This window comes from Syngnathoides biaculeatus, chromosome 4, assembly GCF_019802595.1.
Source record: "Syngnathoides biaculeatus isolate LvHL_M chromosome 4, ASM1980259v1, whole genome shotgun sequence".
Taxonomy (NCBI): domain Eukaryota; kingdom Metazoa; phylum Chordata; class Actinopteri; order Syngnathiformes; family Syngnathidae; genus Syngnathoides; species Syngnathoides biaculeatus.
In genome coordinates, this window is record NC_084643.1 from 41,236 (window position 1) to 62,815 (window position 21,580).

General features: G+C 44.1%; 1 protein-coding gene across 1 annotated transcript in view; it reads right to left on the reverse strand.

The window, feature by feature from the left end:
• Nucleotides 1-508: 508 nt before the first annotated feature.
• Nucleotides 509-21,580, reverse strand: part of LOC133499704 (dynein axonemal heavy chain 10-like) — a 32,575-nt gene continuing 11,503 nt past the window's right edge. The window contains exons 30-77 of the mRNA XM_061817992.1: nucleotides 21,330-21,513; nucleotides 21,118-21,252; nucleotides 20,850-21,002; nucleotides 20,560-20,748; nucleotides 20,311-20,457; nucleotides 19,012-19,203; nucleotides 18,753-18,871; nucleotides 18,515-18,673; nucleotides 18,286-18,421; nucleotides 18,075-18,197; nucleotides 17,839-17,970; nucleotides 17,518-17,734; nucleotides 17,204-17,323; nucleotides 16,968-17,113; nucleotides 16,739-16,891; nucleotides 16,397-16,657; nucleotides 16,157-16,329; nucleotides 15,971-16,064; nucleotides 15,657-15,824; nucleotides 14,171-14,359; nucleotides 13,839-14,010; nucleotides 13,547-13,750; nucleotides 13,371-13,451; nucleotides 11,290-11,487; nucleotides 11,046-11,207; nucleotides 9,335-9,509; nucleotides 9,043-9,224; nucleotides 8,802-8,938; nucleotides 8,514-8,731; nucleotides 8,203-8,424; nucleotides 7,932-8,079; nucleotides 7,537-7,816; nucleotides 7,192-7,421; nucleotides 6,814-7,087; nucleotides 6,634-6,738; nucleotides 6,389-6,543; nucleotides 6,146-6,300; nucleotides 5,857-6,037; nucleotides 4,335-4,535; nucleotides 2,893-3,102; nucleotides 2,721-2,816; nucleotides 2,474-2,645; nucleotides 2,274-2,405; nucleotides 1,969-2,180; nucleotides 1,704-1,871; nucleotides 1,451-1,631; nucleotides 1,226-1,371; nucleotides 509-1,133 (exon numbers count right to left, since the gene is read on the reverse strand). Coding sequence (XP_061673976.1) covers nucleotides 987-1,133; nucleotides 1,226-1,371; nucleotides 1,451-1,631; nucleotides 1,704-1,871; nucleotides 1,969-2,180; nucleotides 2,274-2,405; nucleotides 2,474-2,645; nucleotides 2,721-2,816; nucleotides 2,893-3,102; nucleotides 4,335-4,535; nucleotides 5,857-6,037; nucleotides 6,146-6,300; nucleotides 6,389-6,543; nucleotides 6,634-6,738; nucleotides 6,814-7,087; nucleotides 7,192-7,421; nucleotides 7,537-7,816; nucleotides 7,932-8,079; nucleotides 8,203-8,424; nucleotides 8,514-8,731; nucleotides 8,802-8,938; nucleotides 9,043-9,224; nucleotides 9,335-9,509; nucleotides 11,046-11,207; nucleotides 11,290-11,487; nucleotides 13,371-13,451; nucleotides 13,547-13,750; nucleotides 13,839-14,010; nucleotides 14,171-14,359; nucleotides 15,657-15,824; nucleotides 15,971-16,064; nucleotides 16,157-16,329; nucleotides 16,397-16,657; nucleotides 16,739-16,891; nucleotides 16,968-17,113; nucleotides 17,204-17,323; nucleotides 17,518-17,734; nucleotides 17,839-17,970; nucleotides 18,075-18,197; nucleotides 18,286-18,421; nucleotides 18,515-18,673; nucleotides 18,753-18,871; nucleotides 19,012-19,203; nucleotides 20,311-20,457; nucleotides 20,560-20,748; nucleotides 20,850-21,002; nucleotides 21,118-21,252; nucleotides 21,330-21,513 — 8,134 coding nt within the window. The 3' untranslated portion in view covers nucleotides 509-986. The remainder of the gene's footprint in view (nucleotides 1,134-1,225; nucleotides 1,372-1,450; nucleotides 1,632-1,703; nucleotides 1,872-1,968; nucleotides 2,181-2,273; nucleotides 2,406-2,473; nucleotides 2,646-2,720; nucleotides 2,817-2,892; nucleotides 3,103-4,334; nucleotides 4,536-5,856; nucleotides 6,038-6,145; nucleotides 6,301-6,388; nucleotides 6,544-6,633; nucleotides 6,739-6,813; nucleotides 7,088-7,191; nucleotides 7,422-7,536; nucleotides 7,817-7,931; nucleotides 8,080-8,202; nucleotides 8,425-8,513; nucleotides 8,732-8,801; nucleotides 8,939-9,042; nucleotides 9,225-9,334; nucleotides 9,510-11,045; nucleotides 11,208-11,289; nucleotides 11,488-13,370; nucleotides 13,452-13,546; nucleotides 13,751-13,838; nucleotides 14,011-14,170; nucleotides 14,360-15,656; nucleotides 15,825-15,970; nucleotides 16,065-16,156; nucleotides 16,330-16,396; nucleotides 16,658-16,738; nucleotides 16,892-16,967; nucleotides 17,114-17,203; nucleotides 17,324-17,517; nucleotides 17,735-17,838; nucleotides 17,971-18,074; nucleotides 18,198-18,285; nucleotides 18,422-18,514; nucleotides 18,674-18,752; nucleotides 18,872-19,011; nucleotides 19,204-20,310; nucleotides 20,458-20,559; nucleotides 20,749-20,849; nucleotides 21,003-21,117; nucleotides 21,253-21,329; nucleotides 21,514-21,580) is intronic.

The following is a 21,580-nucleotide window of genomic DNA, read 5'->3' on the forward strand; positions in this document are numbered from 1 at the left end:
GTCCAAGTGCAAAGGAAAGACACCGTGACTACCAAGAAACCTTGCATATTACCTCGGACCCGATTTCCGTGACATTAACTTTTTCTTAAAATACGCTGTGAAGCACTATCATCATAACATAGCAAAAAAATAATTTAATTATAATAATTTTTTTTTTGTCATGAAAACATACGATTTTAAGTCAATCAGTTCGACGTATTTTTGGAAATAAGGACTCGTAATGGAAAAATACATGCTAAATGCATTGTTCATTTGTTGTCTCTGCGACATCCTATTTCAGACAAATTTAAACTTGTTTCCTCGCATTTTAAAATCCAATTCATCTTGCAGAGTTCTGTATTATGAAATTTATAAAAAAAAAAAAAAAAAATCACAGAAAATGTGTTTTCTTGCTGATCCACTGATGAAGTTTGGGAAAATATTGACATCGCTTTTTTTGCGAAAAACTGTCGGCCTATAAAAGTCAAGCAGAGAGTGAATGCTGCAAAAATGCTTGTAATAGCTCAATGTTATCATTTATATGACAATTTAAAATTTTGGGACAGATTTGAACAAAAAAAAAAAAATCATAGAAATTGATACATATGATTTGCCTCCGGGGGCCACATAAAATCATGCAACGGCCCAGATCTGGCCCCCGGGCCTTAGGTTTGAGTTTTCACATGTTTGTATACTAACAAAATCAGAAAAGCAAGTAGGCAAATAAAAGAAAATAAGGCTCTAGTTTAACACAAAGGAACAAACAAACGGTTACAGGCACATCAAATGAAGTCAGGGTTTAAAGTCTTCCCTCCCAAAACCCGAAGTGGAAGGTCTGGGCATTTGCTTTCAACGTTAAGCGACCAGAACAGAACAGAACAGAACAGAACAGAACACGAAACGGAAATTACCATCACACGTCATCGACTGTAAATGTGCATTGCAGGCTACAGAAATGAGAAGGGATTACGGAGAAACTAGCTCCTAAAATAATAATAATAATGTTCCTAGTCACAATTGAGGGATAAACAGACACCCTGGAGGACCCAGTGGGAGAGGTGCTCCCTGGTGAACAGATCAGCCTCGAATACCAAACCCACACCCATGGCATTCCTCCGCAAGGACGTGGTGTACACCGGGGTCCGCAGTGTTTTCTGTGGAACACAACATATGCAAACATCGCCTAAAACAGTTGCTGAAAGACAATAAAATGGTTGATACACACAAAACTGATTGCGATCCACACCTGGAGCCTGAGCCGTTGGGTCTCAATGGGGATGACTCTGAGAATGGGCAGCTGGACCTCCAGAACTTTCAGTTTACTCTTGACCAGGCAGCCGTCATCCACGTCCCAGTCAGCTCCCTCCAGGTACAGACCAGACACAAAACAGCCTGCGAAAATTGACACACTTGAACCAGCCACCGCAGGTTGCATTTGGAACATTTGATCCAAAGAGTTGCGGTCCGTTACCTTGTGGCGGTCTATCAATGACTTCTTCGTCTTCCCGGTAGCGGGTCACCTCCGTGTAAAGCGTGGAAAGATCCAGAGGCCAACCATTTTGTCTGCATGCCGCCTGGACTAAGGCAGTCAGGTAGGATTCTGGGATGTGGAGTCCTGACAACCACATGACCTTTGGCTCGTCTGCATCCACCTTTTTAAAAAAAGAAAATGTAAATGATGCTGTCACACAAATGCACATGACTTCACGTGAATTCCTCCTCACCCATGATTTATACTGCTCGAACCGCCTCTTGAAATGGATCATCCAGTTGCCCAGGGACTTGAGTGTGTCGGGTGCCAATTTCTTCCAAATAGCAGGGATCTGACCATTAAAAAGGGCTCGGGCGACTTCATCCAGCTCACTGCTCATGCCCACCTCGCCAGCCAAGGCCTACACACACACACACACACACAGACCAGACAATCAAAACCAAAGTCAGCCTGTGAGGGTGACAAAAAGACAAAAACTGCGTGTCAATCTCTCGCACCCTCTGCAACTCAGCCAAGGACCGCTTCATGCGGACCACGAGCTTGTTGAAGCGCTCCAGTTCTTGAAGAAGCACCACAGACGTCGGGGAGATCTCGGCGCCGAACTGCTTGCGGATAACGTCCAGGTCAAACAATCCGGGTAACTTGTTCTGAATGTCCTGGGCCACCTGCGTGATGTACTCATCCCGACTGATGCTTCCACCGGACTCACCTGAATCAGAGGAGGTTGCTCTGAATTGGTCAAAAGGAACATACGACAAACTAGGGAAACAAAAAGGAATGTGAAAAAAACGGTCCATCTTACCCGTCTGTGGTTGCAAGTCTATAAGATGCAACCACATGTCTTTGGCTGCTTGTGTGTAATATCCAATCTCTGCATTGGAGTGAAGACCCATCACCTCGGGGGTGTTTGCCAACGGCAGAGACTCGATCTCATCTGTAATCAGTGCCAATTCATGAAGGATTATGATGGACTATTAAAAATAAGGGCAACTGCCAACTGACCAATATAAACAGCTTTGGGTCCATTCAGAGGAATCTTGTAGTCAACGTCATTGTTTTTGAAAAAGTGGAAACGGCAAAAGTCATAAAAGAGGAAGTCTCCAAAATACTCATCCATGTAGACATTCAGGATCCTGCGGTCAAAACTATCGATGACTCGTCCACCGTACATCACCTGTGAAAGATATGTGTTTGAATTTGCGGCAGAATTTAGAAAAACAAGTAACAACACATGAACTCTCTCCCCAACCTCGCCTATAAGGTACTTGATACTCCCCCAGGGAATGTTGCTCTCTTGTTGGTTGTGCGCTTTGGTCAGGTAGGTGTTCAAGATCTCCAAACAAACCTGTTGAGCACAATTGCAACACTGAGCTCACTCAACCCGGTCCAGCCTCCTCCAAAAAGTTCTTTGTGCCGCGTACCAAGAAGTCCGACTCGCTGAAGTCGTAAGGGACGTTCCAGCCAATTTTGCCGTACTTGCGCCTCTCTTGCACCACAGCGTGGAAGAAAGAGAGCACATAGACCAGGCTGCGGAAGGCGGAGTGTGGGCATCCGGTCATCGTCTCATGGGAGATTTTAGAGTAGGTGGCTCTCATGTTGAGCTTGAGACCATTTGGAGCCTCCGTGACAACCTGCAGCGCATGACAGCATTCCGGCTTTATGGGAGCGGAACCGCCGTTTGGAACAAGTCTGAAAGGGATCTTTAAAGGTCAAGTGTCATCCCTGTAAACATTCTAAAATAGATATTGTAATGAAAAATACATAAAGCATTATTCACTTCAATGTCTATACGAAAAATTAAATATGAGCGGAGAGCGCGTCATCCATGCGCAACGTTGCGGAAGCGTCATTCGACATCCAAGTGGTTGCCATATTGGCTGCATCTCCTGTCCGTGGACATTCGTCATTGAAAATCCGCTGTGGCCCCGACTGTGGGAGACGAACACGCCCCTTCTGACACAGAAGCTCTTTTCAAAGAAGAGAGCATCTCACAAGAGTCAAGTGTCCGGGGCAATATTACCCTATCGTTTCGAGCCATATTTAGAAAATATGCGGATCACGGCCAAACCGCCTCCCAGTCCCATCCACTTCCGCGGCGGAGATGAGCAAATGGCCCGATGCCGTGACAAGCCATCCCGGCCGACAAGCCTTAAGTCGCTATTGTAGCCGACAAGCCTTGTCGGCCGGGGTGGCTCATTTTCGGAGCCAAGGTGGTTTATCACGGGCCTCGTCAGACGTGTGTGAGTCCGCCATTGCCAGCAGCATTGTATATACCCGCCGCCGTCCGCAAGCCCGACGCGGCAGCCTTCCCTGGCGAGCCGACGAGGCAGCTGTCCGAAGCGCACATCGACACATTTAGCACCCCTGTCATACATACGCGGATCTTTTGTTACATTATGAGAGACAGATTACGTGGTTGGCCGCAAACTATTATTTCTTTTTAGTAGCTGTATTCACACTACCTGTCATTTGGGACCCACAAAGCTCTTTTCCTTTGGACCCCTGCAATCCATTTTTCGCGACAAACCGGGTCTCTTGGAAACTTATGAAATGTAAATCCATCCTCCCGAGTGTTCGAGCAATATCCAGCAATGCAACAAACCGGCATTTTGGCTAACACGAAGGAACAACGAGCTACCTTCCCGCAGGTAAAACAAACGAGTCCGCTGGAGGGCGGTCCTGCCCCGTACGTCACTTCCTGCTTCGTCTCGAAAACAAATCCCTCGAGAGGGTTTTCATGGTTGGAGTTCATTTTTTTCCAATAATAACATATTAAAAATCATCCATTTCATGACACTTGACCTTTAAGGCAGTTTATGTTTCAAATAACTTGCTGAAAGTGAAGAGAGTTGGCTCATTCCACCTTGAGCGACTTTTGAAGAATCCCAATGGGGAAGTCATCGATTGGGTTGGTTGTCAACCAAAGGCGAAAGCCGGGGTGAGGTTTGGTGACCCTCTCGATGCACTTCTCCAAGTCTTTCAGCCATTTCACCAGCAGATGGCAGTTCTGGAGCATCAACCACTGGCCGCGAGCTGCCGCCACTTCCAGGAGGTGCAAAGCAATCTTGACAAGGAGGAATAAAGGAATATTACTTTCCATGTGCTTTTTTTTTTTTGCATCTCAAGTTTTTGATAGTAAACCAGTTACTGGTGAGGATAAGTAACTGTCATATGCATGACACCAGGTTTTAAGAAGATACTGATCGCTTATTAGTGTCACAGTTAGATTACAAGTCCATCTCTGTCACATTAAGTCTTCTATTTGGTAAATAGTTTTTAGTGTTATGTTCATTTCTATTATTTGTCATCATTTTTTTTTTTTTTGAGGGGGGGGGGTGGTAATGGTTTATTTTATTTTGGTGATAGTTCATTATTTTGTGTTGTTTGTTCCAGCCTTCCCTCATGAGTCATGGTTTTCCTGTTCCCATTTACACTGCCTCTGACACTGACTGTTTATTTGGACTTTATTTTGGTCTTGACATAATTTATGAATGTCCTGATGATCTGTTCTTGCCTTTTACAGGGGAGGAGGATAAATTTGCAATGAATGCGCAGTATCTGGAAGAACTAGAGGTCCAATGTTTTTCTCAAAAGTTGGAAAAGAAGGTCTGGGGCACTTGCAAGGTCTAATCATAATTGTTGTTCTTGTGAGATACCGGTTATACCTCACATCAATTTCACATACAGGGAGTGCTCAGTCCACGACTGAGATCCGTTCCTACAATAGCGACTTAACTCAAGTTTTGACTTCAGTCGGATTCCACCATTAAAGTAAGAATTTACATCAAAATGTATAAAAAAACAAATACATTGAAATAAACAAGACGATGTACTTGGCATGACTGCCGTGAGGTGGATGTAGAAGAAGAAGAAGAAGAAGAAGAAGGGGAGGCTGTGCTTAGCTAGTGCGAAGGAACCTGGTCCTCAGTCTTCTCCATCTCGACAAGTATCAAAGAACCTTGTTTTGTGATCATTGCATCTGAAATCGGAACGGAACCCTTCATCACATGCGCTAAAATACGGGCTTTGTCTTTAATAATTGTCACCACGGTCGACCCACTGAAGACTTGGTGGTGTTGGTGTCTCTCTTCCCTCCGATGTTTTTATGATATTGACCTTCGTTTCCATGGTAATGGATTTTCTTTTGGCTGCAGAAGCATTGGTAAAAGACACAGTTTTCTTCTTTGGGGCGATAATGTCTAAAAATGAGGGCGAAAAATGCAAAGATACTCCCAGCGCACAAACACGGACAAGCATTCGCCAGACAAAATGGCGGATGGGGGACGGCATCTTGGGTCAAGACCGTCTTAACACGAGGACTCCTTGGACTATACGGAAAGGCCCTCTCAGAAAAAATAGAGGTACAGAAAATATGAGCACGGTACCTTTTCCTGGCCTTGCCCCATTGCAAGGGACTTGAACTTGCTCCCAAAGCCAGTCCTTTCAGCGAGTTTAATGAGGTCAGCAGCAGGGTCTGAGCCAGGGCTCAAGATGAAAATGATGGGAGAAAAATGAGTGCTCTGCTCGTAAATAGAATCAAAACTGATCACGGGAGGTTGGACATATCTGTGGAGAGAGACATGAAGAATATTTGAATAAGAAGCACGTCATCACGATTGAAGCAACTAAATACAGCTATGTTAAATTTGCTGAATAGATGAAACAGAAAAAGACCTCTCGCCCATGGTGATGGTGACGTAATCGGTGATGGCTCTGTAGACTCTGTCAACACGGAAACAGCGCAGCAGGAGAAGCTTCTGAAAGTCTGTTAGCTTCTCGTCATACCTCATTGGCAGCGGAGACTGTTCTGGTGCATCGAGGTCATACCACTGCGGAACCAACAATCGGCCTGTTAGTCACTCGATGAGGGAAAAGACGGCTTAGGATCCTTGTTATAAATTAGGAGCCACTACTTACTGACTGCCACTCCAATGAATTTCTGCTAACATCGTCAGGCAAAGAGTCAAATTGCCCGGGAAACAGCTCGGACAGTTTCACGATGTCTTCCCATCCAGAATCAGGCAGCCAGTTACAAGTCTTTTGCCGCGAGCTCTTTTCCAGGGACAGATTACCTGGAAAAAAGAGAAAGATAGTCTTCGGTGAGTGCCGATGCTCACTGTGACGCACGCTAAACTCAGGAGAGGTTTCATGGTGCACATCACCTTTGATGAAAAACTCCAATTCCTCTTGAGGTACTCGATCTTCTGCCTGCTCAATCTTAATGGTCATGTTGAATGAGTAGAGCAGCTTATGTTTCTCAAACAGACCTTTGAACAAACAAAGTATCCCTGGTTATACTGTGACAGAAAACAACCCGTTAAAGGTAAGTAGACCTGCATTACCTGTGCAGCCGTAATTATAAACATTGTACGTCAGGCTGTTCATGATGTTAGTCAGTCTTTTGGGCAGAGCGGCATTCGGTGGAGATTTGCGCAGGGAAAAGTCAAAGACTTCCAGGTAAGAGGCGAGAGAATACTGGTACATGCTGTTGACCAGAGCCATTTCTGTCAGCGCAAAGAATAAAATAGCGCCGCGCTTGGCAGCTGGTCGGTAGCCGTTTCGGAGCACGTCAATGTCCACTGATGTTGTCACAGCCAACTTCAGTTTCTCAAATACCTGACGATCACATAACCACAAAGTTAACGATGATGACTAGCTTGTCAATAACATTTAAAGTACTCTTCCCCACTGAGACTCAGTTCACTGTTTGGCAAACTGACCTCACTGGATTTGGACTTCGTCTCCTCCAATGTGTAGACCAGCTCCGTGTTATCCAACATGTTGCCCGTGGACGTGGCCAGCTCCCTGAGCAGGGTGTCACCGAGGTTCTTCAGCAGCTTCTTATTGTCGCTGGTCTCCTGAATCAAAAACTCGCGCTGCTCTTCCAGCTCCTTCTTCTCAAACCCCATTATAACACTGAGCAACTGGTCCTCCAGACCCTTAAGGGTCACTATATGTAACATGAAGAAAAAAAAAAAAAAAAAAATCGACATATTAACCGAGGACATAACGAAACACCCGAAAATGGTGGCTGTCCAAAAAAAAAAAAAAAAAAATGCTCATACCAGTATAATTTATAACCATGGCTTTTCCAAACACAGAAGGAGAAAATTTGGGGTTTCCTAGTTTGGTGTTGAGGTAAAGTCTGAAGTTGGGATCAAAGTCGACCTCTTTGTCACCGAGCATGACAACCTGCCTGCCCTCAGCCCCTTTCAAATTCTTCTCCAGGACATTGTCGATCACAGGGTCAATGTACTCGTCTACGTCTTGGAAAAGGAACGGGAACCCGTATTTAATGGCCATCTCCAGCTGTTTCAAGAAGTCGGGATCATTGAAAGATGAGATCTGTGGACAACATAAGGTTTAACTCTCACAATTTTGGGGCGGGGGTCTCGGATTCTGAAACTCACACAGGGCAACACTGAAGCACGCGTTAAGATCACGGGACTTCTTTTTGTACCTTGAGGTTATTGCTTGCCTCCTTCTTCTTAATCCAGTTGAGAGCTTGCTGTTGAGGGTCGATACACATGGGGAAACGGCTGCCTCTGGTTGTGAGGATTCCGTTCTGAACTGACAGTTCGTCGGGGGGCAAGCCCTCGGACCCCCATCTGTAAGCAGAGGTAATGGATACAGTAAATGAATGATCAATTTCCATGTGGTCAGTGGGATGTCCAGCCAAAATGAAGACAAGAACAGGTGTTTCTTTTCCAACCGTGTTTGCGACTCCTCACCTGCTGATTTCCACCTCGTCTGTTAGTAAGTTGTCCACTTTAAAAGGTTGGCTTAAGGGAATACTTCTCTCCTGGACGTCTTCAACCCATGTTTGGTAGACCATCTCGTTCCTGAAGTCCCAGCTGAAGGCTCCCTCGTAGCTCAGGAAGGCAGCAGAGAGTAGACAGTCTCCGAGGAGACGCACACGCCGTTGCTTCAACTCCTCCAAATCGTGTGTCCACCTGAAGAGAGAAACCACAAACATTAATTTAAAAAACACAATCAACCATCTCTTATGGAGCGCTGCTTTGAGTTTTTGCTGCCATCTCACCTCACATTCTCAGAGCTTAAGCCCGAGATAAGTTTGTCAGCAGCTATTAATCTTCTCTCCATGAGCTCAGCCTCCTCTTGTAATTTTTGTTTTTCTGCAATCGCAGTTTGATATTTGTCCCCGAGAGTCTTAAGCTCTCGCTGGATGTTAGTCAGCTCGCTTTGAATGAGCTCCAACTCCTTCTTACTCTGAAAGAAGTTTCTTTCGAGACGTGCCACCTGCAAAGCGCGAGTCGTGTTAACGCTTCATTCTAGAAACACACAAATCTCTTTTCTGCTTTGACATTACTTTGTCTCTTTTTGGCTTGATCTCCCTGGCAACTTCACAGTAACCCACGACAGCCTCCACGAATTTAAACATTCCCGAGCCCGCTTTGCTGATGGCTTGCATTTCCTCGAGGGAGGTCCCAAGGGCTTTCAAGAAGCCTGTGAAGCAGAATGCTCAAGGAAATCACAGCCGAAGAGTACACACTTGGCAATGGCGTACAAGGTTATTTTCATTTACCCAATTGATCAGGAAGCTGACCTACCTTTGACAGTCTTGACCTGGTTGGGACCGATAGCGTCGCAGTCCATCTCCATCAGTGAACGCAGAAAACCCGGATCAGACATCATCGCCTTTGCGGCTTGCCAGCTAATTTCCTTTTTTTTACATAGCACCAGGATGCACTCACACACCACTTGCACCTGCTTGGGTGGCTTTGCAAAGGATCTGCACCACCAGAGAAGAAGTAGATTGCAGGATCAGAGAAATATTCGACTTTATGCTTCAAAATGAAGGTTGAACAGCCGATTTGGAGAAGTCATCACGGGAGAGTTTACCGGATCTCAGTGACGTCAGATTTATCGAGGTCTTGTAAGGCAATGCGAGCTGCTTCCAATGCCGGCAAAGCTTCAGCGAGAGAAGTTTCTGCTTCTGCCTTTTCAACAGCAATCACTTTGTTTTGCTCTTCAATCTCTTTGGCTTTTTCTTCCGCCAGTGTCTTTTTGTCTTCAGCTACAAGGAAGAGGTTTTTAAAATTACACGTGTGCCTTTTTTTTCTTCCAAGAAACCAACAGCATGCTGTTTTTTTAGCCACGGCCGATTCTACAATCGGAGCTTTAGGGGTGCTGAGCTCCCAGTCAGGCGAGATAAAAGCCATTGTTACGTCATTCTCATGTTGTCTCATGGGGGAAGTAAAATCAAATCATGATGATTTACCTAAATGTTGAGCCACAGCAAGAAAGGAAGAGTTTGGCATTATAAAATAAACATAATGCCGCTCTTATTTCTGAGTCAAGACAACTCGTTTTGATACAGCAGCACATCCACTTCCATATTAACACGAGGCTGTGAATTTATTTCTGGAGTAAAGCAGAAATGTGTACCAAAAGGACTTTTTTGGGTGACGTTTTATAAAATTCAATTCACAATATTTGAAATGCATTAATAGAAATTGAATACTTTGAATAATACGTGTGCTCCTCTCTCTCTGTCCTAAAAGGAGTAATAATGCTGATTAGCTCGTTTTCTTTCCCATGTCCAGTCTACGACGAAGAACTTCTCTCGTTCCGAGAGCGAATTAGACAAGACAGAGAGCAGTGTCAACCATCTGAATCGTTAGCTCGCTCGGAAAAAACATCAGCGAACTCCTACCTCACAAAATAAACTGACGTACGATTCAATGCAGTAAATATGAGGACTGCTAATGATAATGATTTGGTATTGAGTGGTTGAAATTGACAAATGTTCCACATATCGTGGTCTAAGAGAGGTATTTACACCATATCACTGCAAGACAGGATATACTGTACTTTTTTTATATAAGTTGTTTCACCCATTCATGGGCAGCGTCCCATTTTTCGGACATCGTGATTTTCACGCATTGGAATCCGGCGTAAAAATTGTGGCAAACATATATCTGCGTTTCATCTGAGATGACACGCTGTGGCGACCCCGAAAGGGACAAGCCGAAAGAAACTTACTATATCCTTCGGTATGTCAAAATATTTAAGTGTTTTAATCTGAAGCCATAATTTGGTATCAGGAGAGGATAACTCATTGGTCAAAGTTAGCACGGAGTTATTTCCCTTTCCTTCATGACCCAACATGGCTGCCTCGGTACACATGGAGCGTTTTCCAAGAGAAGAAAGGGACAAAGGTCAGTATGCAACCAATTTTGTCTTCAAAATGCTAATACATCAGTATTATTAATGCGTAAGTGTCGTTCTTGAATAAGAATTAATTCATAAACATATCTGTAATATGTGCCAGTTCACAGAACTGATAACATACCCGTCGCAGTTTTGGGACGCTGCCCGCGAGAGGGTACATCTTTTTTGCCCTTTCTTTTATGCGTTAACCGAAAAAGAAGTGTTATTTCCTTGATTGTGGCCTGTTAGGAGACTTTTATCTCAATAAGGCAAAAAATTGCCACCCTACCCATGAATGGGTTAAAAATGAGTGGCTTTGGTGCTTTAACACTTCAAGAACTGAGCTAGAAACGCCCGTGGTGATGAAATTTTAAATAAAGAGTTGCGGGTTTTCACTGACCCGCGGTGGCGTTGGAGGCGATCCCCGCCATCATGGTCTCGCAGGCCGCAGACTTTTCAGCGAGGACCACCCTCTGCTCGGCCAGTTTGACGTTCAGCTCGTCCAGTTGCAGACTGGCGGCCTTCAGTTTATCCAAGCCGCCCTCAAGGTGTTTGCACTGCGCTGGAACCGTTTAAAAGCAAAATTATTGTCACGCTCCCAACTGTCGAATGAAATTATTCCAAGACTTTCAATCCAAGAATACCAAGAATATACTTGTCCTTTTCCTGCAGGAGGCTAGAATACGTGTTAATGAAGTCCAAGTAGTTCTTCGGGGTGACATAGTTAGAACGTCTGAGTCTTTGTTGGAACAGCATACTGTAGTCACCAACTGATTTGTGGACCAAGCAGACGTGCTCGATAACACCTTGAGCATGCACCCTTGGAATCATTTCACTCTCACCTGTACGACATCAAAGCAGCAAAATTCGAATTTCACACACATCGCAATCCGTGACAAAATCCGTGGCGCAAGTAGACAGCGAAACATCTCGATTCAGATACCATCATTGAATTAATGTTTTGCAATCCTCTCAGGTATTCTGTGTTTCAGATAATGATGCATACAAAGGATGACTTAAATGAAAGATTTTTTTTTTTTTCCAAGAGTACCTGATAACATTACTGATACTAATGTCAAATAGGTTTCCCAGGTATGCCTCATTTCAAGAAAAATATTGAAACCATTTGTTTTACATTATAATTCAAGTCACCTGAAAGCAGGGAGCAGGCAGAGGAACAATTAGAAAGATGAAGGCACGCACGGGAAAGGAGAGGAATGAAGATTAGTTTAAAATTCAGATTAGATTAGATTAGATTAAAACAGAGTATATGTGTGTGAATGAGAGGGGCGGTGGAGGTAGAGTGAAGCTGCAGGGTGAAGAGATAGTGAGGGTGGACGTCTTAAAATACTCGGGGTCAACAACACAGAGCAATGGAGAGAGTGGTAAGGAAGTGAAGAAACCGGTCCAAGCGGGTTGGTTGGAACAGCTGGCGGAAGGTGTCTGGTGTTCTATGTGACAGAAAAGTCTCCGCTAGGATGAAGGGCAAAGTTTATAAGACAGTGGTGAGATGTGCTGTAGGTGTGTCAGAAGAATTTAAGGTGGAGGTGGGACTGCATCAGGGATCCGCGCTAAGCCCCTTCCTGTTTACAGTTGATATAGCGGTAGATATAGGTAGATAAGAGATCGCGAGGGTGAACGACTTCAAATACTTTGGGTCAACAATACAGAACAATGGTGAGTGTGGTAAGGAAGTGAAGAAACGGGCCCAAGTGGGTTGGAACAGTTGGCAGAAGGTGTCTGGTGTTCTATGTGACAGAAGAGTCTCTGCTAGGATGAAGGGCAAAGTTTATAAAACAGTGGTGAGGCCAGCCATGATGTACGGATTAGAAACGGTGGTACTGAAAAAACAACAGGAAGCAGAACTGGAGGTAGCAGAAATGAAGATGTTGAGCTTCTCGCTTGGAGTGAACAGGTTGGATAGGATTAGGATTAATCTTATCTGTTAGCCTATCCATTACTACCGCAAACAGGAAGGGGCTCAGAGCGGATCCCCGATGCAGTCCCACCTCCACCTTAAATTGTTCTGACACACCTAGAAATGAGCTCAGTAGAGGGACAGCCAAAGTTGGATGATTTGGAGACAAGGTTAGAGAGAGCAGACTTCGATGCTTTTGACATGTCCAGAGGCGAGAGAGTGAGTATATTGGTGGAAGGGTGCTGAGGATGGAGCTGCCAAGGAAGAGAGTGCGAGAGGAAGACCAAAGAAAAGGTTGATGGATGTTTTGAGGGAGGACATGAGGACAGTGGGTGTTAGAGAGGAAGATGCACAAGATAGGCTTAGATGGAAAAAGTTGACACGCTGTGGTGACCCCTAACAGGACAAGCCGAAAGGAAAAGAAGAAGACTGAAGTCACCTTTTTTCTGCAGTATGGATTTCACTGTGTATGTGAGAGCAAAAGGGTCAGTTAGGGTGTATTAAGGAAGGTAAAAAGCAAAGTTACTAATCCAACCTAGTATAAAAGATAATATCAAAAATTTGACGAGAAAAACAAAAACAAATCACTGTAAATCACAACTACTCTTCCGGAAATTTAACAAAAATGGCTAATAATTAATGCCTAAATTGAAAACAGATTGTGGAACTAAATCATGTCAGTGGCTGGAATAAAACATCATGTAAAAGAAATATGTAAGGTGCTGAGTCGGTGGTTGAATTGAAGCATGGTAGGTTTGTAAGATGAACAGACTCCAAAGGTAGAAAATGTGAGCTCTTCAAACGAACCGAGGAAAAACTCTGCTACAGCACGCAATGCCTGTGGAGGCCACGCCATGTACCAGTCGATTACAGTGTTGTTCATCAGTCCTGTGGGGGGATGAACAAAAAATAAAATACACTTAATTTTTTTTTTTTTTTTTTAATCAGAGGTATTTTTGGTGTGGTTTCTTTCCCCAGTTTACCTGGAAAATTTCTGCAACGCATCCTCAGGGTATCCCCGACAGGAGACATCACCAAAATAATGTGCAGATTGCTTGCGCTTTTGTTCACAAAATACCACCACACGGCATCTTTAGATGGAGCCGATCCCGCTTTGACGGCCTCGTCACGAAGCTGGTATAGAATGGACTCTTTCTCGTCGTCGGAAAACAATGCAGGAACAATTCCTGCCAGATGGCACAGTGATGACAGGACAACAGGTCACCTCCTGAGCTAAGTTCAGTACAAACTGAGACGTGAAGAGTTCTGTAGAACCTGATGTAAGCATGTTGTTGATGAGTTCCAAAAATCCTTCTTCAGCGACATGAGCGTCGGTGAAGAGGAAGGCGGTCTTCTTCTTTTCAATACCGAGCCTCAAGTACAACGTTTTCAAGTCTTCGCGGAAGTTGGACTCACAATATCCTCTGCTGAGTGCAATCTCAAACACCTGAATGTGCCAAGACAAACCAAAAAATAATCAAAATAAATAAAAGCCTGCAATTAGAATTTAAAAATTGATAGTCATAGATTTTGTTTATTTTGTCAACTGTTCGAAACACTGATATTGGAAAGTAATCATAATATTTTCAAAGAAAGAGCTCGACAACCTCACAGTCGGCAGCGAAGGCAGCCAGCCTGGTGATGGACTGCTTGCCAGAGCCTCCCGCGCCCACAAGCAGAGCGTGACCACCATCGATGCGAAGAATGCGGTGCACGCGGCTCAGGTGTTCCACGGCGTCATCAAACAGTACCAGATTCATCCTTGAAATTCTTTTGTTGTACTCCTCTAGAATTTCCTGCAGAATGCAAAGTTGCTCTTTTCGACGTTGAATCAATTTCTAACCAGAAACCACCGCTTAAAGTGCCACTGTCATGAAATGCATGACTTTTAGTATGTTATTAATGAAAAAACGGCAGCCGACAAGGAACCATGCGTTTTTTTTCCACCACAAAACATGATTTTCATGTATTCAGCTTTTTGTAACTCCCGCCATGAAAATCCTCTCGAGGGATTTGTTTTTGAGAAGAAGCAGGAAGTGACGTAAAGGACAGCAGCGCCCCCAAGTGGACTCGTTTGTTTCCATTACTTTTACCTCCGCGAAGGTAGCTCGTTGTTCCTTCGTGTTAGCCAAAATGCTAGCTCGTTCTATTGCTGGATATAGTTCGAACACTCGGGAGGATGGATTCGGTCTTCATACTTTTCCAAAAGACCCGGTTCGTCGTGAAAGATGAATTTCACAGGTCCAAAGGACGAGAGCTTTGTGGGTTCCAAACGACAGGCAGGTGTGTATACAGCGACTAAAATAAAATAATAGTTTGGGGCAGACCACGTAATCCGTCTCTCATAACGTAACAAAAGATCTGTCTCCGTATGACAGGGGCGCTAAATGTGTCGATGTGCATGTGCATGTCGATGTGCTGCCGCGTCGGCTCGCCAGCAAAGACAGCGGCGGCTATGAACAACGCTGCTGGCAATGACGCACTAAGCCGCGTGCGACAACAACGCTGTAAAGCGGCCGGACTCGGCGGTGTTGTTCATCGCGGACGACGGCGGCTATGAACAGCGGCCCGGCTCAGCGCTGTGATATGCCACCTCAGCACCGAAAATGAGCCACCCCAGCAGCCGGCTCGGCCTTGTCGACAGGGCCACGATGGCTCACCTCCGCCGCGGAAGTGGATCGGACTGGGAGGCGGTTTGGCCATGATCCACACATCATCTAAATATGGCTCGAAACACTAATGTAGTATTTCCCCGGTAACTTCACTCAGTTGTGTGATGTTCTCTTCTTTGAAAAGAGCTTCCGAGTCCCAAGGGGCGTGTTCGTCTCCCATAGTAGGGGCCACAGCATGTTTTCAATGGCGAATGTCCGCGGTGACTTCACGGACGGGCGATGCAGCCAATATGGCGACCGCTTGGATGTCCAATGACACTTCTGCAACTTTGCGCATGGATGACGCGCTCTCCGCTCATATTTATTTTTTCGTATAGACATTGTAGTGAATATTGTTATATGTATTTTTCATTTCACTATCTATTTTAGAATGTTTGTAAGGATGACACTTGACCTTTAGGTGATAAAAACGTCATAATACCTGAAACAGCGCTTTACAAGTTTCATAATCCAGCAAGTCGTCATATACCCTCGGTTGGGTCTGGCTCAGGGCTGCTCTGTAGTCCCCAAAAAGAACTGGATCTCTCATAACATCCTCCATGTTTTCTTTGAAATGTTCTTCAACTATGTTTTTTATAAGGGCTTGAACCTGTGGATTAAAGAAATGGTGGATTTAAATTTTGAGAGTAACACAATTTGATATAGTGAAATTAACAGATTAAGGTAGTTAAAATACATGTTTATAAATAATTCCTATTATTGCGGTGAATCTAAACTGAGTCTTTGATCGTTTACCAGGTTTTTGTCTTTTTCATCGATGAGTCTGTCGTGGAAAATCCTCAGACACTCATTTCGCCAAACCCGGACAAATATAGAGACAGATGAAAACCTGTCACGGTAAAATTATATAATTGTTACGTACACACACACTAAGGCACAATGTAAGGTCTCTCTCAAGTGAATTCATACGCTCCACCAGACCTGTGAGGCCGAGTGAGGGTCAGGCCACTAAAGACCCTCGACAGGTCTCGCAGATTAAAGACGTAGTGGAACTTTGCTGGAGTCGGTGGCAGTTCTTTAGTCAGGCTCTTGTACAGTTCCAGGGTGCAGACGGTGATTTTATCACAAACCTTTTGTACCGCATCCTCAAAGTGCTAAAATATCAAAACAATTGAATTATGCACGCGATGAGGTGCGTAGCTTTTATGAAAACGTCCTTACTTGGGTGTGGCCTTTGATAATGGAGGAAAAGATCAGGTGGAGAGACTCCACGGCGGGGAAAGGGACGCTGAAGACACTGAAGAGCGAGACGAAGCGGGTGTCCACCTCGTTCCTCCCGCCTCCTGCCTTCCCCATGGCGGCAACGAAGCCGAGATCCTTGAGGGTTTTGTAGGTGAGCTCCTTCCCTCGGTCGTAGATGCCCCCTCGATCCAATAAAAGCTTCAGCAGTGCAATTGGCTGCTGCGTGCCGTAGCTATCCACCTGCACAGGAAGAGAACAATACAGCCAAAGAACAGACTCACCTGACTCGATTTGATAATAGTCAAGCAAAAGTGTAGACACCTTCGGCATATTCATGTCGTCTAAATAAATCAACAATCTCTTGCCCACTGGAGGGCCGTATACGTCTTTGGTCCTTTTCTCTACATTGGCCTCCAGGTTCTTCTGGAGGTCCAAGGATGTTGTCCTGGATGAAAGGTTGATGGTCAAAGTCATCTGAAGGAAAATATTAACAATATAAAAATCGTTTCAGAGCATTATAAATGGAACAATGCCTGGCTGGTATGCTCACAATTGTTTCTCTATTTTGGTTCTTCAGAAAGTTTTGAACGGTGGCGGTTTTTGAGGTTCCGGGATCTCCGACCAAAAGAGCAGGCCTCTTTATCTTGACCATCTGTTCCAGGATCCAGCCGGTTTTCACAGTGTCTACGGTTGGGACTGGGAACAGAGCCAAACATTTAAAAGTATGGGCCAGGAAGATAATTTGGAAATTAAATTACTTGGATTAATTATGCATCACGGTCTTACCCAGAATATCAGCAAACTTTAATTCATGATTATGAATGTATTTGGTGACCAGATGAGTCCAAGGAACCCATTTCTGCTGATTTCCATCAAAATGGAAATCAAAGAGAGTGGGCAGGTACCCTGAATGAATGATACAAACATACACGCAAAATAATATTCAATATTGACAATTGATTTGAATTGTTTTCCACATTTCATTTTATAATCAATGCAAAAAAAACTTGCTTATTTGTTGAAATAAGAAGGCTTAGTCCTCACCAGAGTACAAAAATGTATAATAATAATAAAAACTGACATCCAAATTCACATTTTACCTGGGATCTCACCAGGTCCAGCCAATCTTTTCTCATCGCTCACAATGATTAAGCCAGAAAGTCTTTTGACGAAATCATCAAATTTGTCCCTTTCGTTGTCCGGCACCGTGGCACCAAGCGACAAGAAGATGGCTTCCAGGAAGAAACTTTCCAAGACTGCAGCACTTTGGTTTTTAGTTTCAAGTAGGCCGTCGAGAGCCACGCAGAGCTGGGAAACCTGAACTCGTCGCCAACATCATCAGACTCATTGTCAGTCATCTGGATCAGGGACGATGCTAACTTTTATTTTCATGAAATTAGGACAAGACGAACCCATCGTACCATATTCAGATCCGTTTGAGGGACAACAGTCTTGAGTTTCTGTCCTTGTTTCCCATCAACAATCCCTTCCACAATCATCTCAATCAGTCTGTGCACATATTTGTCAAAGAGTTTGTCCAGCAATTCTCGCTCCTATAATAATAAAAAAAAAAAAAAAATCACAAAAATATGTCACGGAAAAGTTTAAATATCAGCTCGTGTGAAAGTATCGCTCCAACCCAGCGAGAATACTCTACTTCAACGGGTCTGTTTTTCAACCATTTCTGCCAGAATGGGTTGTACCGCAGGTTTTTGGGGTCCACAAAAACCATTCCACAGCGAGAAACGGTAGCAGGGGAAGCGTACTGCAGATCTCCAACCTTGCAATCGTAAAATCAAACAATGTATGTTGCGATTAACGCATAGCTCGGGTATGTATGATTTTGAAACGGAGTCATTCCTACAGACCTCAAAGAGCAAGGCACAGTGGCCTTGCAAACGAATCCGTTCTCCATTTGCCAGAGTGAGCAGCTTGTTGTCGTCCATTACCGAATTCATGTTCTCGACCCACAAAGCATCGACATCCCCATCAAACAAGATATACCTGCCGAGTTATATTTGACACATGAAAGACTTGTCCAATCGCATATTTTAGTGCGACGTATCATCTTTTCTGTCTGAAATGTTTTCATTTGACCTCCTCTCCTGTTTGTCGGTACGCTTGTTGACGTCCCGGAAGATGTTGGACAAGACTCCATCGGTCCAGTCTCGAGTGTCAGGATCCAGAACGCCGTACAGTTCGACGACGCTCACAGCTTTGGGGTTCAGGGGATACAATTTGGTGTGGATTCCCAATCTGGTGGTGAGATATAAGCGACGGTGATAAAATAACCTGACAGAAATATAAAACGGGCTCCGCTGAATTAAACACTGACTTGGTTTGCGCTCGACAAAGTGTGCTGATTACAACCGATTTCCCTCCACCGGTTGGGCCCACGATCATAGTTGTGTGCCGTGTCATCATGGTTTCATATATCTGCACCACTTTGTCCACCTGAAAGCACAGACGCTATTATGTGTGTAGGGTTTTTGAACGCTCTCGTAAAAGCAATAATTAGCTGCTAAAACTCAGATGTGTTTACGCAATCAAAACCCATAAAAATGTGAAACTGCAATAGTAACAACACCCCACACCTGGAAAGGCAGCAAAATGTATTTGCTCTCTTGTAGGACCTCTTCTACAGCGCGAGTGAAGTCGGCATAGTGGACGCGAGGGCATTCCAGCCCGGGAAACAGGTCTGAGATCAGCCCAAGGAAAAGAGGCACATCATCGAATACAAACTTCGGTAGATTCATGTCCCTCAAGGCTCGCATCAATACCACATCCTGCAGGGAAAGGAAGATAAGCGAAGTCTTGTCTCGTTAAATCTTTAGCTTTTGTCTGAACTAGCAGTGATAAAACTGTTAATAATACAGGAAGAAGGAAAAGTGAAATCGAATTATCTGTTCTCGTCTTATGATACAATATGAATACTGTGCGCATAATCGTAACGCAAGCTCGTGGCTGGTGAATCAGGGTAAACGCTGCATATTTAGAAATGATATTGTAGCTTTAATTTACATATTTTCAAACTAATGAGGTTCTAATGCAAGATCAACATTGTTCAAAAATAAGTTTGATTTTTCATGAGGTGCATTTCATCCGCAAGATGACTCGGCGTACTTTGATTGATCAAAAGCATTTTTAAAATGAAGAGAAAAATTAAAAGGATCTTAAAACATTGCAAAAACAAAGAGAACAGGTAAAATGAAAAACAATGCAGAAAAATATTGACACTTGGCGCTGACTTTAATTCTTATGGTGACGTATTCCAACGTTTGATTTGGACTCTCCGCTTCACGATCTGATCTGAGTCAGCACACAACAGAGACCTAGTGGGTTTGTATTCCATTTTTATTATTATTATTATCATATATATCTGCTAGTGATCTATATATAGTGACCTCGTAAAATTCAAATGAACTTTAATTCATATTTCACATCTTTACTGAGGCGCCATAGAGCCAATATTACATCCCAAATACTAGGAAAGTCAGTTCCTAAACCACGGGTGTCAAACTCAAGGCCCGGGGGCCAGATCCGGCCCACCACATGACTTCATGTGGCCCGCAAAGCCAAATCTAGAGTGTCAATTTCAATTACTTAATTTCAAATTGTCATGCATCATAAATGATAAAGTTGAGATATTGCAAGCATTTTTTTGTGTTACCAAACATGAATGGTTGGTTGAAAAACACATTACCCTTGATTTCAGATAAATACGGTAAGACAATTAAATTGGATTTGTTTCACAGTCACAACAGCCCTCTGAGGGAAACCAGAACCACAATGTGGACCGTGAGAAAAATGAGTTTGACACCCTTGCCCTAAAGCATTTAGTTATTTATAAAGCAGTGCCAGAACTAAAGGTCTATTCTGAAACCGACACCGACCTCAGTAATGTTTGGTGAGCCTCTCTTCAGTTCTCCGGCCATCACGAGGACAGATTTCAGAGCTCGTAGGCCAAAGTCATAATGAGACTGCATGGAGAGCTGCTCTCCAGCCAATTTGTAGAGGACTGTCATCTTCTTCGCAAGGTCCTAAACGAAATGTGCGGTGAGAAGTCTTCAGTTCTCAAGGAGGAAATGTGAGTTGTCGTTTGGTTCGAAATAACGGGATGGAAATTTGTTCATATTAATTACCTTGGCCATGAGGAATCCCTCGGAAAAGAGCATGATCTCACAGATTTGTTGCAAGTCAGGGACAATCACCACCACAGGCCTGAAGAGTGCTTTGATGGATTCAGGCAGCTCCGTGCGCCCTGCATATCCCGGGTTCATCGTAATGAAGATCCCAATTCGGCTATCCAGGGTAATCTCGTGACCCTCAAACTGATATCCAAAATGACAAGGCGACAGTTACGAAACGTAAAAGGCAGCAATCCTCAAAAATAAGAATCATCATATTTATTATCTGTGTAGCCAAGGCTTACATTGAATATGTTAAGGTGAAGAATTAGAGCATTGCGGATGGTTTGGATTTGTGAAGAGATCACTGAAAGGACCGAGGCGTCAATACGGTTGAATTCATCAAAACAACCCCAAGCGCCGCATTGTGACAGGCCAGACAAAATCTTCCCAACGGCCTGCACGGGCAAGAGGGTGATTAAGGAAAACACACTGAAAATCTCAAAATGGATGCAATTGGATTGATGTGAGGCAATACAGTCGTCTCAACTGATTGGCAGATTAGCTTCTCACCATGTAGTCCATGCCTTCACCACAGTTTGTAACCACACAGAGCAGACCCAGAGCTTTGGCCAGATCTTTGGTGGACTCTGTCTTACCAGTACCAGCTGGCCCAGCAGGAGCTCCACCCAGAAACATGGAGAGAGCCTTCACCACAAATGCACACCAATACCAAGAAGTTAAGAACTGCATGCATGTTTGAAGTGTTGTAAGTGTTCACGAACCTGCGTGATTGTGAGGTAGATCCGGTCTGTCAGGGGCGTTATAACCAATCGGCCGTTCAACCCCATGTACTCATAGCCGTAACTGAAAGATGCACTGCACTGACGCACAAAAAGGTTGTCTTCATCCTGGACCCAGTAGAATCGTAATTGGCTTTCCCACTCAAACTCCTCAGCGTCTGTTATACTGCAGAGAGAATCACGACATTCAGTTTCACCTTGACACATACGTGAAAAAGGTTCTAATAGTTGAG